At 49.1% G+C, this 13,214-nt stretch overlaps 1 protein-coding gene across 7 annotated transcripts in view; it reads left to right on the top strand.

The window, feature by feature from the left end:
• Positions 1 to 12,798, top strand: part of ADAMTS9 (ADAM metallopeptidase with thrombospondin type 1 motif 9) — an 84,986-nt gene extending 72,188 nt beyond the window's left edge. For 6 of the 7 annotated variants that reach the window (XM_063348428.1, XM_063348432.1, XM_063348429.1 and 3 more), the window contains 9 exons: positions 1,722 to 1,892; positions 3,389 to 3,583; positions 5,587 to 5,719; positions 5,957 to 6,051; positions 6,211 to 6,305; positions 6,400 to 6,533; positions 7,998 to 8,089; positions 10,097 to 10,201; positions 12,403 to 12,798. In XM_063348428.1, the coding sequence (XP_063204498.1) occupies positions 1,722 to 1,892; positions 3,389 to 3,583; positions 5,587 to 5,719; positions 5,957 to 6,051; positions 6,211 to 6,305; positions 6,400 to 6,533; positions 7,998 to 8,089; positions 10,097 to 10,201; positions 12,403 to 12,492 (1,110 nt within the window). In that variant the 3' untranslated portion in view covers positions 12,493 to 12,798. The remainder of the gene's footprint in view (positions 1 to 1,721; positions 1,893 to 3,388; positions 3,584 to 5,586; positions 5,720 to 5,956; positions 6,052 to 6,210; positions 6,306 to 6,399; positions 6,534 to 7,997; positions 8,090 to 10,096; positions 10,202 to 12,402) is intronic. The other variant, XR_010072841.1, reaches the window with a different exon arrangement.
• Positions 12,799 to 13,214: the final 416 nt, after the last annotated feature.

Here is a 13,214-nt window from a genome sequence, read left to right on the forward strand (position 1 = left end):
TCGGGGTCCGCACGGCCCCTGAAAGGTGCCACTCAGGGAAGCTACGTGATGCTGGAGTGCCAGTGACGCCTTATTCCATGCAATAACCCCCTTTCAGATTTTACTTATATAATAGGGGGATATCAGAGAAGGGCAAATACAGCACAGTTTGTTTGCTCTCTGGGGAAATCACACTCCAGCAAATTCCTCCAGCCCCCTTAGGATCGCTGCGTTTCGGCACAGACCTGGAAGGAGCTTCCACTCCAAGGACTTAAAGGAAGAGAGTAAATAAGGTTGAAAGCACACGAAGCCCTTGGGGTCTTTTGGCAGACTGCGGATTTTGCAATGTTGACTGTTGCCTAAGAGCTCCGAAGTTATTCCTTCGGAATAAATGCTGCTTTGTGGGGCTGCCTCTCCTTCCCCGCCCCCCTCCACTTTGCTCGGTTACTAAATATTTACGATGAACATGACGTTGCGCTCACCACGGCTCTCCTAGTTTGATGCTCCTGCCGTGAGTTGATCTGGTTTCTCGGGGTTCTCACGTAATTCGCAATCTTGGTTCTGACAGCTAATTACAGAAATGGGGGCCTGAGAGTGCCCGCGTTTCACAGCTAGATGACCCCACTAAGATCTTGCTGGTTGTGGGCCAGCCAGGAGAGCAGGAGCTGCTTCGGGGAGGCTGGAAATGATGTTCGGAGGGTGAGACTCTAACTAGATTAAACTGGCACAGTCCTCCGAGCCTAGGTGACTTCAAACAGTGTTTCTGTGCAGATAGGGATGGTCTGATTGAATGTTTTATCCTTTTCCTTAGGGGGAAGACATTTCCTGCACATTATATAAAATGATTATTTTCATGCATTTTTCTCCTCGTTAATCCACTTAGTTGAGTGTTAGAAGTCCATTACAGGCGATGACTTCAAGAAAATGGGGTTTTACCCAGACAGCTGCTCTTACGCGGATTGATTTTGTTTTATGTGCGTTTTGTAAGACGCGCTCCGAGCACAGACCCCTCCCAGGAGCACAGCCTCCCTGTTGGGCTGGTTTTCCCAAGATGAGCAGAGAAAGAACCGAGTCCTTAAAGTCTCCAGAAGCCCCCGGGGAGCAGTTGTGCCCGGCTAGCAGGGGTTGCTCTTAATATCAGGCAGGGCAGTGTTCAAAACAGAATAAACTCATAGGGTCCCCTCCGCTGCAGCGGTTGCAGAGATGTGTCCCCCTGTCGTGCTGGCAGGGACTGGGGAAGGGGCTCCCCCCAGCACCAGCCACAGCCAAGGGTGCCACGGTGTGTATTTTGGATGGGGGATGGCTGGCTTGTCGTTCTCCGGGCAGCTGTATTCACTAGGGGCTGAAATGATGGGGGTTGGTCCCTTTCTTTCCCCCTTGGCCCATCTCCTGGCCCGGCGTGCCCACCTCTGCATCTCTGGGTCCCATCACAGCTGGACCCCACGTCCACCCCATCCCAACACCTGCTGCCTCGGGTTCTCCTCTCTCCCTGCACCTGTGATTTGGCTTGGTACCTCCATTGGATGGGAAAACACGTCACTGGATGCTCCCACAGCGCCTGGCCCAGCGAGGCCCCGGTCTCGAATTTGCCCCCAGGTGATACCAATGAGAGATGCCAGCATGGGGCAGAGAGCCATCGGCCCACTGGGGATGCTGGGAGGAGGGCTCGCTCGCTTTGCAGATGCGGATTGATTTGCTGAAGTCCCTCGTGGGTTGCATGAGCTGTTGTTTCTTGCAAACAGTGCATCAAGACGTGTGGGGAGGCGTCTCGGTACCGCAAGGTGGTCTGCGTGGATGAGAACAAGCAGGTGCAGAACAGCGGCTACTGCGACGCCAGCAAACGTCCCCCCGAAATCGAGAGCTGCGGGCTGCCGCCCTGCGAGTACGTCTGGATCACCGGGGAGTGGTCGGAGGTGAGTCCCCATCCCCGTCCCCGCACGGGGACCAGGCCACCCTCTCCTCCTCTGGCCACCAGCCTCGCTGAGATGTTGCAACCCAAATCAACAGTGGCAGGGCAGTGCTGCGTGGTTTAATTATTATTTTCGGGCTTCGTTTCTGTGTGCAATTTCCCTGCTAGAGAGAAAGGCGCAGGGCTGTGGGAGAATACCAGGATATTAAAGACTAAACGCCAGCGTGCTCAGAGTCCTAGCTAATATCTAGAGGCAGTTTTCTTCCAAAGCACATCGCGTTCAGCAGGCACCCTCTTCGGGTCCGTGCCATTTTATTTCATTTGTTTATTTATTTATTTATTTTGTTTTATTCCCGTCCCCTCACGAGGAGCTCCGTGGCCCCATGCGCTGTGGGTGAGCATCCTGGGGGAAAGGCGAGCCTGGATGTGACCGTGGGGACACGTCCTTCCTCGGTGCCGTCTTTGGCAGGAGCGAGGACCCGGCGTGAGCGAAGGCAGCAGGTTTGCCCCCGCAGCTGGGAGAGGGCTCAGCAAGGAAAATAGATGAGTTTTCGTTGCGGCAGGCGCTGCACGCGGGAGGAGCCGGGCTAATCTCAGCCCGTTTCCTTCTGCGGCGGGTGAAGGATCACTTTCCTCTTGGAGGAACAGCAGAGGGAAATGACAAGGCAGCTGCTGACACAGCACTGATTAAAAAGAAAGAATAAGAAAAGGGAAAAAGGAAAACACGCAAGGATTGAGGGGGAGGAGAGACGAGCCACCCAAGATAGTGCAGGAGGGAGAAATGTGGGGAGATGAGAATTTCTCGGAGCAGCCTGGTCTCCTGGGTAGTTTCCTAAGAGAAATATCAGGGTCCTTGTGAAGCTGGAGCCCTGGCTGCCCCTTGTCCAGACACCCTCTACACATTCCCACCCCCCATCACTCCCTGGGAGCACTTGGGCCCATGAAGATGAGGAGGTGAGTAAGGGCTTGTGTAGCTGGAGCTCAGCTCATTCCAGCTCCACCTCAGCCTTTTAGTGAGGGCAGACACACCGTTTCTCATCTAATTCCAGGGAAAACCTTCCATTTCTTCCAGTTGCTGACAAGTACTTGCAACTCAGGATCAGTCTTGGCCGTTTTCTTTCTCTGCGCATCCCATGGCGAAAAAAAAAAAAAAAAAGAAAAAAAAAGAGAAAAAAGAAAATCCAAATAATAGAAGCATTTTTGAGTTCTCAAGGATCTTCTTCTCCTTTCTTTGCCCTTGGGGACAGATAACTTGTGCCCAGGAGCCAACCTGGAGCAGGGGTTCCTAGAGCAGGTCAGGGAGGAACTGGGTGCTGAAAGACAGTGTCAGGCGCCAGCCTGCTTATAGTCACTCACAACACTCACGGTTGGCTTAAATAGTTACTAGCGATCCCTTGGAGCAGCTTGCCGTGTTAAAAGCTGGTAAACTTGCTTTTCCTCCCCGTTTCGGGCAGCCTTCCCGAAGCATTTGGTGCTGACAGGCGTTTCCTCTGCCCGCAGTGCTCCGTCACGTGTGGGAAGGGATACAGGCAGCGCCTGGTGTCCTGCAGCGAGATTTACACCGGGAAGGACCACTACGAGTACGGGTACCAGAACACGGTCAACTGTCCTGGCACGCAGCCGCCCAACATCCAGCCCTGCTACCTCGGGGAGTGCCCCGTCTCGGCGTCCTGGCGCGTCGGCAACTGGGGAAGCGTAAGTTTGGCAAACTTCATTTTTTCACTGAAAAAATTGGAAAAAAACTTTTATTCTTTACACAGGGGGCACAGTCCCAAGGTTTGGAAGGGAAACATTTGAGAGGTGCATAAATTAACACAGTGAACACCCTCGTGCATCGGCAGCCCCGGTGTGCGTAGGGCTCCTGCTCCAGACCGAACGCCATCGTATGGGGGAGTCCCAGCAGCCACGAGTGGAGTCACAATCTCCGTGAAAATTAGATTGTAGCCAAAATTTGCGGCAGTGTTGAGAGGCATGCTGCACGCTTACTCAGGAAGTGGGGTTATTGCCAGAAAACCAGGGTTTTTTAACTGCCTTGTGCTAGAGTAGAGGGAGTGATAGGAGGTTGGCAGCTGGGCTTGATCCCACTTGTCCATGTGTGTGAGCAAGACTTGGGTACCACTGATAGGCTAAAACACTGGTCATTTTAGCCTTAAAAGGATTTTTCTTTCTTTTTCTTCCCACCTCCCCCCCGCCCCCACTTCCTTCTTACAAATGCTGGGACAGGGCAGGGGAAAAAAACTTCGCCTGCTGCTAAAGTTATTTGTGTTCAGCCTTTTCTGGAGCCTGAACTACAAGGTTGAATTTTAGTTAAGGTGATAACATTTCACTTCTTTGGGCTGCTTCTGACATTCTTTGAAATGTGATGTTTCTCCCATAAATTTGATTTATTAACCCAGCTCAGGCATTTGTAGGAATTTGTCGGACCTTTACAAGGCAACGAGGGTCAAGTCAAGCAAAATGTAGTGGAAGTTGTCACAGTAAATGGCAGAGCCGTTTGAAACCTAAGTTCCTCCTGCCCCATAAGAAGCCTCAGATCCTCCCTGGAAGTCAGGGCAGAGAAGCTACACCAAAGAGCTCAGCCTCAATTAATCGGTATTCTCCCCCAGAATTTCAGTGCAAAATGTCCAGCTCATTAATAGAGCTTCATTGCAAAGAGTATCCATTTCAGAGAGCAAGACCTTTCTCCTCGCTTAGGGCTGCTGAATCTCCCAGTGACTACAAAGTGCCATGACCCTTCTCGTGTCTGATTTTCAAAGGGATTTAATGTAAGATAATGTAAAATACTATCACCTTTGATGGACACGGAGAGTCCTCCTCAGCTCCTTAGTTAAGTTTTATGGATTTGGACCAGACACAGTGTAAACACCGAGTTGCAAATGCCATGAGCTGTTGAAGACCATTTCCTTCATGGTGCACTCCTTTATACTAAGCATTTCTAAACAGATGAGCATCCTCATTTCCTTAGCAGCCTAACCTGGTACCTGTAGAAAGAGTACCACTTGAGAACGGGTTTTCGGTTCTCAAGTACTGAAAGAACAAGTTGCAGAGGGGGAACAAGATGCTCCCACCTCCCCTTGCCCATGCTCAGCAGCAGCAAGCCCGGACGAGCTGCTGCTCAGTAGCTCCAGTAACTTGTGCAATTTCATCCTTAAGATTGACCTTGATTTAGGCTGTTTGAGTATTACCCAGTGTTTGCACAGATATAGCCATTTTTCCAGAGGGTGAGGGCAGCAAGGGTTCGGAGACTTTGGTTTGGTGCAGTTTGGATAGAAAACAACAACCCATGTCATGTTTGTTCAGAGGACCCTGTCAGTGACCCAAGCAATGTCTCCCAGCCACCAGAAGAGGACTTCTACTATTCAGGCATTCTGGTGAACATTTCTCTCTTCCTAGTGTGAAAAATAAACAATTTTACGTGAGCGCATGGTTCATCTTAACCAATAGTGCCTTATCCTGTAAAGTGTTTCAGTGCTAAGCGAAGTTCTGTACTCTTCTTGAAATAGTGGCAATGATAATAATGAAGTGATTAATAATCAAAGGGATTATTTGTTTGATTAAAATGACGCCTGCGTTTGAACACTTTGCAGGATTGAGGCCTTTGCTGCTGTCTCTTGATAGGAGGGAAATGGGCTGCCTCTGGTCCCCTGGAGCCCAGAAACCCTTGGGGTAAAATACGAATCTCTGCTCCTGTCTTGCAGTGCTCCGTCACCTGTGGAGTTGGAGTCATGCACCGGTCGGTGCAGTGTTTGACGAACAATGACCAGGTCAGCAGCTTGTGCCATGCGGATCTGAAGCCCGAAGAGAGGAGGGCATGCCACAACGTCCATGACTGTAAGTCTGCAGATATGCACCTCCCTTTGCCTTTCTCGTGGCTTCAGCATCTATTCCCATCAAAATCCTAGAGATGTGCAGTAGTTCCAAGCATTCGGAGCCATCCAACTGAGCACTAAGGCACTTCAGAGATACCTCTTAAAAATAAACAAGGTGTTTTGATGCTTTAGATGCTTCACAGAAGAAATTTTTGATGTACATTGCTCAGTGACTACAAGTATTTCTGTTTTGTTTCAGGCGAGTTACCGAGGAGTTGCAAAGACGTTAAAAATCTCAAAGGTGTCGCTGAAGATGGCGAATATTTCCTTCAAGTCAAAGGAAAGACGTTAAAGGTGCATTTCAGCAACAGACTGATGGTTAATGCATTTCCCAAAGGTGCAAGAGGACGCTGCGTGTGCTCTTCGCTTCCACTCGTGCATTTTCTGCCTTTGGTTTTCTCGGCCATCCCTTTGCCCGTGATACCTGACAAAATTCTGGGTTCTCTCTCTCAGGTGTATTGCTCTGGGATGCAGACTGACAGCCCAAAGGAGTATGTGACCCTTGTAAATGGGGATGCAGAGAATTTTTCGGAAGTGTATGGATACAGGTAAGAAATCCCTTAATCCTGAGCTTCGCAATATTTTTGTTTTCCACGGCAATATTTTCCGGTCATGAGTAGAAAGGGTTTTCTTTTGATTTAGATTGCATAACCCGACTGAATGTCCGTATAACGGGAGCAGACGAGAAGACTGCCAGTGTAGGAAAGATTACACAGCAGCTGGGTTTTCCACCTTCAGCAAAGTAAGGCTGGACCTGAACACTATGCAAATAATAAGTGAGTAAAAACAGGGCCTTGCCATTAAAAAAAAATATGTTTATTTTACACAAATATAGCTGTAACTACAAGCAAGTAGTAGTACTCTAGTGAGCAATATTCCTGTTAAAGGCTGCTTTACACTTAGAGACTGCAACTTGAGTACATGAGAGATGCTCGTGCTGTTTCTCTGTAAGACGGGAAAATATTAAGATAGTCGCTGGGGCATCTGCTATGCAGAATGAAAATGTGCGTGCTCCCGGCAGGCCAGTGTATTTTTTGAAGGATTTTATTTCATTTGATCTCCTATTTGCAGACTGGACTCAGACAGAAAGCTTAACCAGGGAGGAGCTGGACCAGTGCAGGGTCTCCGGTGGGGTCAGGGATGCTGATTCCTTAGGGTGGGGGTGGAGGTGGCTCTTTGCAGAGCCAGGCCATGGGGAAGTAACTGGTGTGGAGAGTGATGGAGCTGGGGCCATGGATTTGCAGGGGAGGAGGGGACTGTAGCTGTGCAGTATAAGTGATACCCTGTCTCTCTTTTCATCCGTGGGACCTGGGAGCCATCCCGCCGCCAGAAAGCCCACAGCATCCCATAAGGTTACGGTTTCGGTCCCCTCGACCCCAGGGATGCTATCAGTTTCTGGCAAATGTTTTAAAAATACAACATATTGTTGGGGGTTCATACAGTAAAACAGCAGAGATTGTTTTAGCAAATCAAAATCCTTCCTTGTAAAATGACACTTTATCTGATAGGGGGTTTTTATCACTTAATTTTCAAGCCATGATTCCTCCCAGTCTATCAATCTGTAAAAAGCTACTAATAGTCTGTAAAAGCTCCTAGGTAAAGATCTCAAAGGAACCGCTCTCGGGGGAATTTGATACCAGCTCCCTTTGAATTTCAAAAGGAGCTGGGCACCTACCTCTGTCAGGCAGGAGCTATCTCACATCCCCATCTAAATGAGTCTGGGTTACTTCAGATCCTTCCAGAGCAAAATATCCCAATTCCCTTTGAAACCCCGACCCCTGGGCTGGGCAGCCGGGACAGCACAGAGATGGCTGTTTGCCTTTTTTTTTTTTAAATTGGGATTTAGGAGGTCCCATGGCCTTCTTGAAAGTGGGGCATTTTCTGATAGAGAAATAAAACCCAAGTCATGGGTTCAAGTTTGGCTGTTATTTATACCTAGGTCCTAAATCACCAACGTACTAAAACCGAGCTGTAAGCGTGGAGCGTGTGAGCTGTTAAATTCTGGCTCCAGCCAGAAAGCTGGAGCACTGTTAAATTCAGTGCTCACATACCGGGAGCCACATGTGGGATGAATTGGGGATTTAGTATTAAAAATCCAACAGATGAGGTCTTGACTTTCGAGATTAATGCTTGAAACCAGCTTTAGTGAATTTAAACATTAGCGAAGAGCATGTTTACATTTATTTTGTCTCTCTCCCTGCATCTTTCTTTCCGTGTTATTCACCAACTGTTCTCCACAGCGACCGATTTACAGTTCGCACGGACGCATGATGGACGACCTGTTCCTTTTGCCACTGCTGGGGACTGCTACAGTGCAGCCAAATGCCCACAGGTATTTGACAATAGCATTTCAGAGGAATTGGTGCCATTTGTTATGTCCAGGCCCTCTATTAATTACTGCTGATCACATCAGCCCAACTCCAGTGAGTGTCACATTCTCATCTCAGTGGTCGGAAACTTTTCCTTTTGTCCATGCAGAAAGCACTCTCCGTTTTCCATATGGGAAAACGCCAGGTTATTATCGGACCAGTGTTGGGACTGACTAAGGGACACTCCCCAGGGCCTCAGACAGTCGGCAGTAAAGGAGAAAAGGAAGAAGAAATAAGCTGTGGGAGAAGGGCTGGATTTTGCATGCGTAGTTGAAGGTAGGGGGATCAGTCCATGGCAGGGCTTGGTGGAAGTGCTGGGCATGGAGAGCAGTAGTGGGTCAGGCCATCGGGATGCCCTGGGACCCTGCCTCTGTGCTCCACAGTCTTATATTCGCTGAAACAGGGGTGCAAGAAGATGGGTGAGATAACCCTTCTGGGTGGAGAAGGCAGCAGACAGACAGCAGGACTCCTGCCAAGCCAGCTCCAGGGGGGAGATTCCCAAGAAGGAGGCAGGAGAGCCTTTGCAGGGCAGGGACAGGTTGGGTTTCTGCCACTGGACCGATGGAGCCCAGCCATCAGAGACCACCATGGTACCTGCCAGCTGCTGCCCCACCATCCCCATGCCCTGCTGCTTATTTTCATGGCAGCCCAGTGGGACCACCACTCGCTCCACTCCGGGGCTGGGAAAAAGGTGATGAAACAAAGGCAGTGCCTTTGGGCATCAGGGCAAATCCAGGCTGTCCCAGCACCGCGATGTGCCCAGCCATGAAAGCACAGAGCTGGGCACAGGCTAAGTCCCATCTTCAGTAGGTTTGGGAGGCGATGCAGGACATCTAGCCCAGTTGCTTGGAAGAAATATGCTTTCTTGAAAGTCTTTAGGAGACTAATTAACACTGTCCTACAGGTGGCTTGCTCTATAACCCCAGCACACCTAGTTTTTTGTGGAGATGGGGGACGACAAGTGTTGTGTTTGGATAGTCCAAGGTATTGGAGGGACCTTACTCACAAAGAGCTGCAGCAACAGACGGCAGAGGCCAAATGGCTCCATCTCTTCCCTCCCTACTTTTGGAGCTGACGCTTTTCCACACAGCTCAACAGCTTAGGGATTGACTTCTTACCTCGGGAAGGCTCATGAATGTTAATATCCATCCACCTGACCCGGACAGTTTGCTCCTTGCAGAAAATCAACGTTCCCAAGGCAGCAAGTGCAGGGAGCAAAGCTAACAGCCATCTGGTAGCGCACAACCGTGCTGGGCTGCGGTCAGCCTGGGGATGTGGCCGAAGGATCCCTCCCTTGGGTCCACAAACAGGCAGGGCTGGGGTCTGCCGTGGGGGTAAGGGGAAGGCTGGAGGCATTCCCGTTGGATGCAGACCTAGCCCTTAATTTTCCGTCCATTTTGTGCATTTGGAGACAGGTTGGAATGAAGTGAAGAACGTTTTTAAGAAATAAACAAATGAAAGAGTTTTGATTTTACTGAAGTCTGAGGGAAAAAGAGAGAAAAAAAAAAAAAAAAAAACCAAAACAAAGCCCAGTGGAAAATAAGGAAAACAAGGAGAAGTGTGCCCTCTCCAGTTGAGGAGGGAGCAGTGAGAGCCGCTGCGGCGCGTCCCTGGGGTACCTTTCCCATCAGCTGCTGGAGCACGTCAGGCTCCGCAGTTTGCCATGGGAAAGCCAAGAATGCCCTCAGCTGGCAAACCGCGAAAAAGCAGTGTAAAACCGAGAAAAAAAAAAAAAAAAAAGCAGTGTAAAACTGAGAAAAAGCAGTGAAAACCCAAGATAAAGCCCCTCCTTCTCTGCAGCCACCAACGAGAAGGAAATTCCTAACCCGAGCCATGCTGTGATTTGTACAGTATGTGCTAATCATTATCAGAGCGATGGAAAAAATGGAAAACGTTGCCGGCAAGAAAAGTGACACGGTGGCAAAAGCACAGTATTTTGGGGTAACCAGGCTCGTCTGCTTGTTTTTTAGGGTCGCTTCAGCATAGACCTTTATGGGACAGGCCTGTCCTTAACGGGAACGGCAAAGTGGCTCTCGCAAGGGAATTACGCAGTGTCGGAAATTCAAAAATCCCCAGTAAGTTGTAATTTTAATTATGATTATACTTGCTCATGAGAACTTTCTAATTGTTGTCTTCCATGGCAACATCTTCCAAGTAGAGATGAAGAAAAATCTAACATCTGACATCAGAAATGAAGTGTTGCCTGTAACTGTATGGGGGGGGGGGGGCCTATCAGGTTTAACTTGATTTAAGTTATTGCAATTAATTAGTGAGCCTGCTTAACCGTGAAGCTGAAAATGCTGCATGCTGTGGGGCAGACATATCCTTAATTAGTTGTCTGAGGAGTCCGGCAGGGAACTGGATCACAGGCAGGCAGGACCGGGATGCGTGGGGTCAGGGCTGCAGGGCAGGGCTGGACCTGCCAGAGAGGGTCCAGGTGCCAGGCAAGTGTGCCCTGAGTAGGAGCTGGTCCTAAAATGTGGCTGATAAAGTGTGGTGGATGTGGACCTTCCCAATGGGCTGGGAGAGCCCAATCTCTTTGGGAGAGACCCGAGTAACCCAAGCTCCGGGGATCGCTTTTTTGGCTGTTACTTCATGTGAGTCATCTTGATTGTCCCTGTTAAAACTCTCCTAAGGAGGTCACAGTAATCATCTAACAAAAAGCAATTTGCAAAATGTCCTCTTCCATACTGCTATAGGTCTCCCTGGCTCTGGGGACCCCCTTGAGCCCACAAGCCTCATCAGTGCTGGGGCTCTTAAGGGAAAATTAAATGCTACTGGTCCGACCATGCTGCAGCAAAGCATCCTCCAGCATCCTCTTCTGAGGACCAGCACAGACCCTGTATGTTAGTGCCAGCAGGTGCTTTGCTATTCTTCTCCCCTTCCGAAAGGAGAAGCCCAGGCAGCCGACTTTAGGGTTGTGGAGAGCAGACACCATCACAGCTGGCAGAATTAAACTTTAAGGGACAAGGGGTCTGAGACAGCTCTTACCTCCATCACCCGGTGGCATCTGTCACGTGCTGTTCCAAGGGTGTAATTGCCCGCAGGAGCAGAAGACAGAAAGGCATAGTGAGAAGAGATGATGGCAGCCTGCTGCAATCACAGATCAATAGTGTCAAGGGCAGGAGGGAGCTCGTTTAAAAATAAATGCTTGGTTCAAGCTTGTCCTGCACTTAAGTCCAATTTTCTGGTAACTGAGGGTTGAATTCCCCTCAAGGACTGTCTGTCCATTGTAGTGACCAAAGGAGAAAGACTCGGCAGAGGTGGGTAAGGAAGGCCAGATGGATGAATCTCCTAATTCCAGACTGGAGTTGCACCACACTTGCTGGGCTCTCCTGGCGACCAGGCCAACCCCAGGACCACTCCGCATCTCCTTTCGTCTCTTCTGGCTGTGGAAATGCAGAGCTGAGAGGGGACGCCACTTTAGCAAGTCATAGAATCATAGAATGTGTTGGGTTGGAAGGGACCTTTAAAGGCCATTTAGTCCAACCCCCCCGCAGTGAGCAGGGACATCTTCAACTAGATCAGGTTGCTCAGAGCCTCATCAAGCCTGGCCTTGAATGTCTCCAGGGATGGGGCCTCCACCACCTCTCTGGGCAACCTGGGCCAGTGTCTCACCACCCTCAGTGGAAAGAACTTCTTCCTAATGTCTAATCTAAACCTGCCCTGCTCTAGTTGAAAACCATTGCCCCTTCAGGTACTGGAAGGCCGCTATAGGGTCTCCCTGGAGCCTTCTCTTCTCCAGGCTGAACATCCCCAACTCTCTCCACCTTTTTCCTTCTTGTCTTGGATCTGGACCCACTCCAGGCCTTTCCCTTCCAAAGGGATGTTTCTTGGTACGGCCTAAAATTTTCCTTGTGCCCTTCACATGCTCAGGCACAACCAAGGAGCTGTTATTGTCTAGATGGGGTTTTGCTCTTGCATGAGCCAAGTTTTACGCTCATTACAGTTATTCACTGTGGGGCACACTGGAGAAAGCAGATACCCTTGAGATACCCCTCCAAATGGCCTTCTCCTTGGGCATCTTTCAATGTAATAAATCAAAACTACCCTTTCTTATTTGTGTTCACCATTTGACCTGGTAGCACTAAAGGGAATTACATTTGCATACATTTAAATATAATGGTGATTTTGTAGATTGATTTAGGCATAATTTATTTTCCTTCCAAGACATTTTCTATTAAAAACCCTGGCTAGAAGATCCCAGATCTGGCCCTTTCACAGCGTAGAGTTCCTGAGCCCTGACATGAGGTGTTATCTCTGATTTTGCCTGCAGGATGGTACCAAAGTAGTAGGAAAATGCGGCGGTTACTGTGGGAAGTGTACTCCATCGTCTGGAACGGGCCTCGATGTTCAGGTGTTATAGTGATGGTGAGTTCCCAGCTGCTTCTGCACGAAGGGAAATCTTCCCAAAAAACGTCCTGAAGGAGCAGATCAGGCCACGCTTGCAAAAGCACTTGTGCGTTGAGTGCGTTGGTGACAGCCACCCACCCCACACGGCGTCCGGGGAGCGATGGCATCCCGGGCTCCCAGTCCTCACTTCCCCCAGTAACACCAGTAACCCAGTATAACACTGTCAACTGGAAACACACTCCCCACACGCTTTGGCTCCTCTCTTGTGCCGATCTCTCTGGTTACAGGCTTCAGAGGCCAAGACGATGATCTGACTCTAACGGGCACCTTGTCTGTATGTCCCAGGTTCTCCAAGAGCGGCCAGCGGAGAGGAGACGGATGAAGGATAGCGATGCAATACCTCTGCCTTCCACTTTTTTTAATCTGTTTATGTGTGTATATAGATCGCATATTCTTAATGTACAGTATATTTATGTTTGGAATTATTTATTTTGATTTAATATTTTTGTACGTAAAATCATTATATTAAGGCTGCTTTTACTATTTTTATTTTTTATTGTTAAATCCTGCAGTCAAACCACTGCATTTTGCGTACTCTACATTATATGTAGCATTATGACAAGTGATACTTTATTGTCACTGTATTCAGTTGTTTACTTTCAATCAGTAATTTTCCTTCAGTTACGGGCTGCTTTGGCCCTCTACGGTGCTACACAATCTGCATAGGGGTATTTT

The sequence above is a fragment of the Chroicocephalus ridibundus genome, chromosome 10 (assembly GCF_963924245.1).
Source record: "Chroicocephalus ridibundus chromosome 10, bChrRid1.1, whole genome shotgun sequence".
Taxonomy (NCBI): Eukaryota; Metazoa; Chordata; class Aves; order Charadriiformes; family Laridae; genus Chroicocephalus; species Chroicocephalus ridibundus.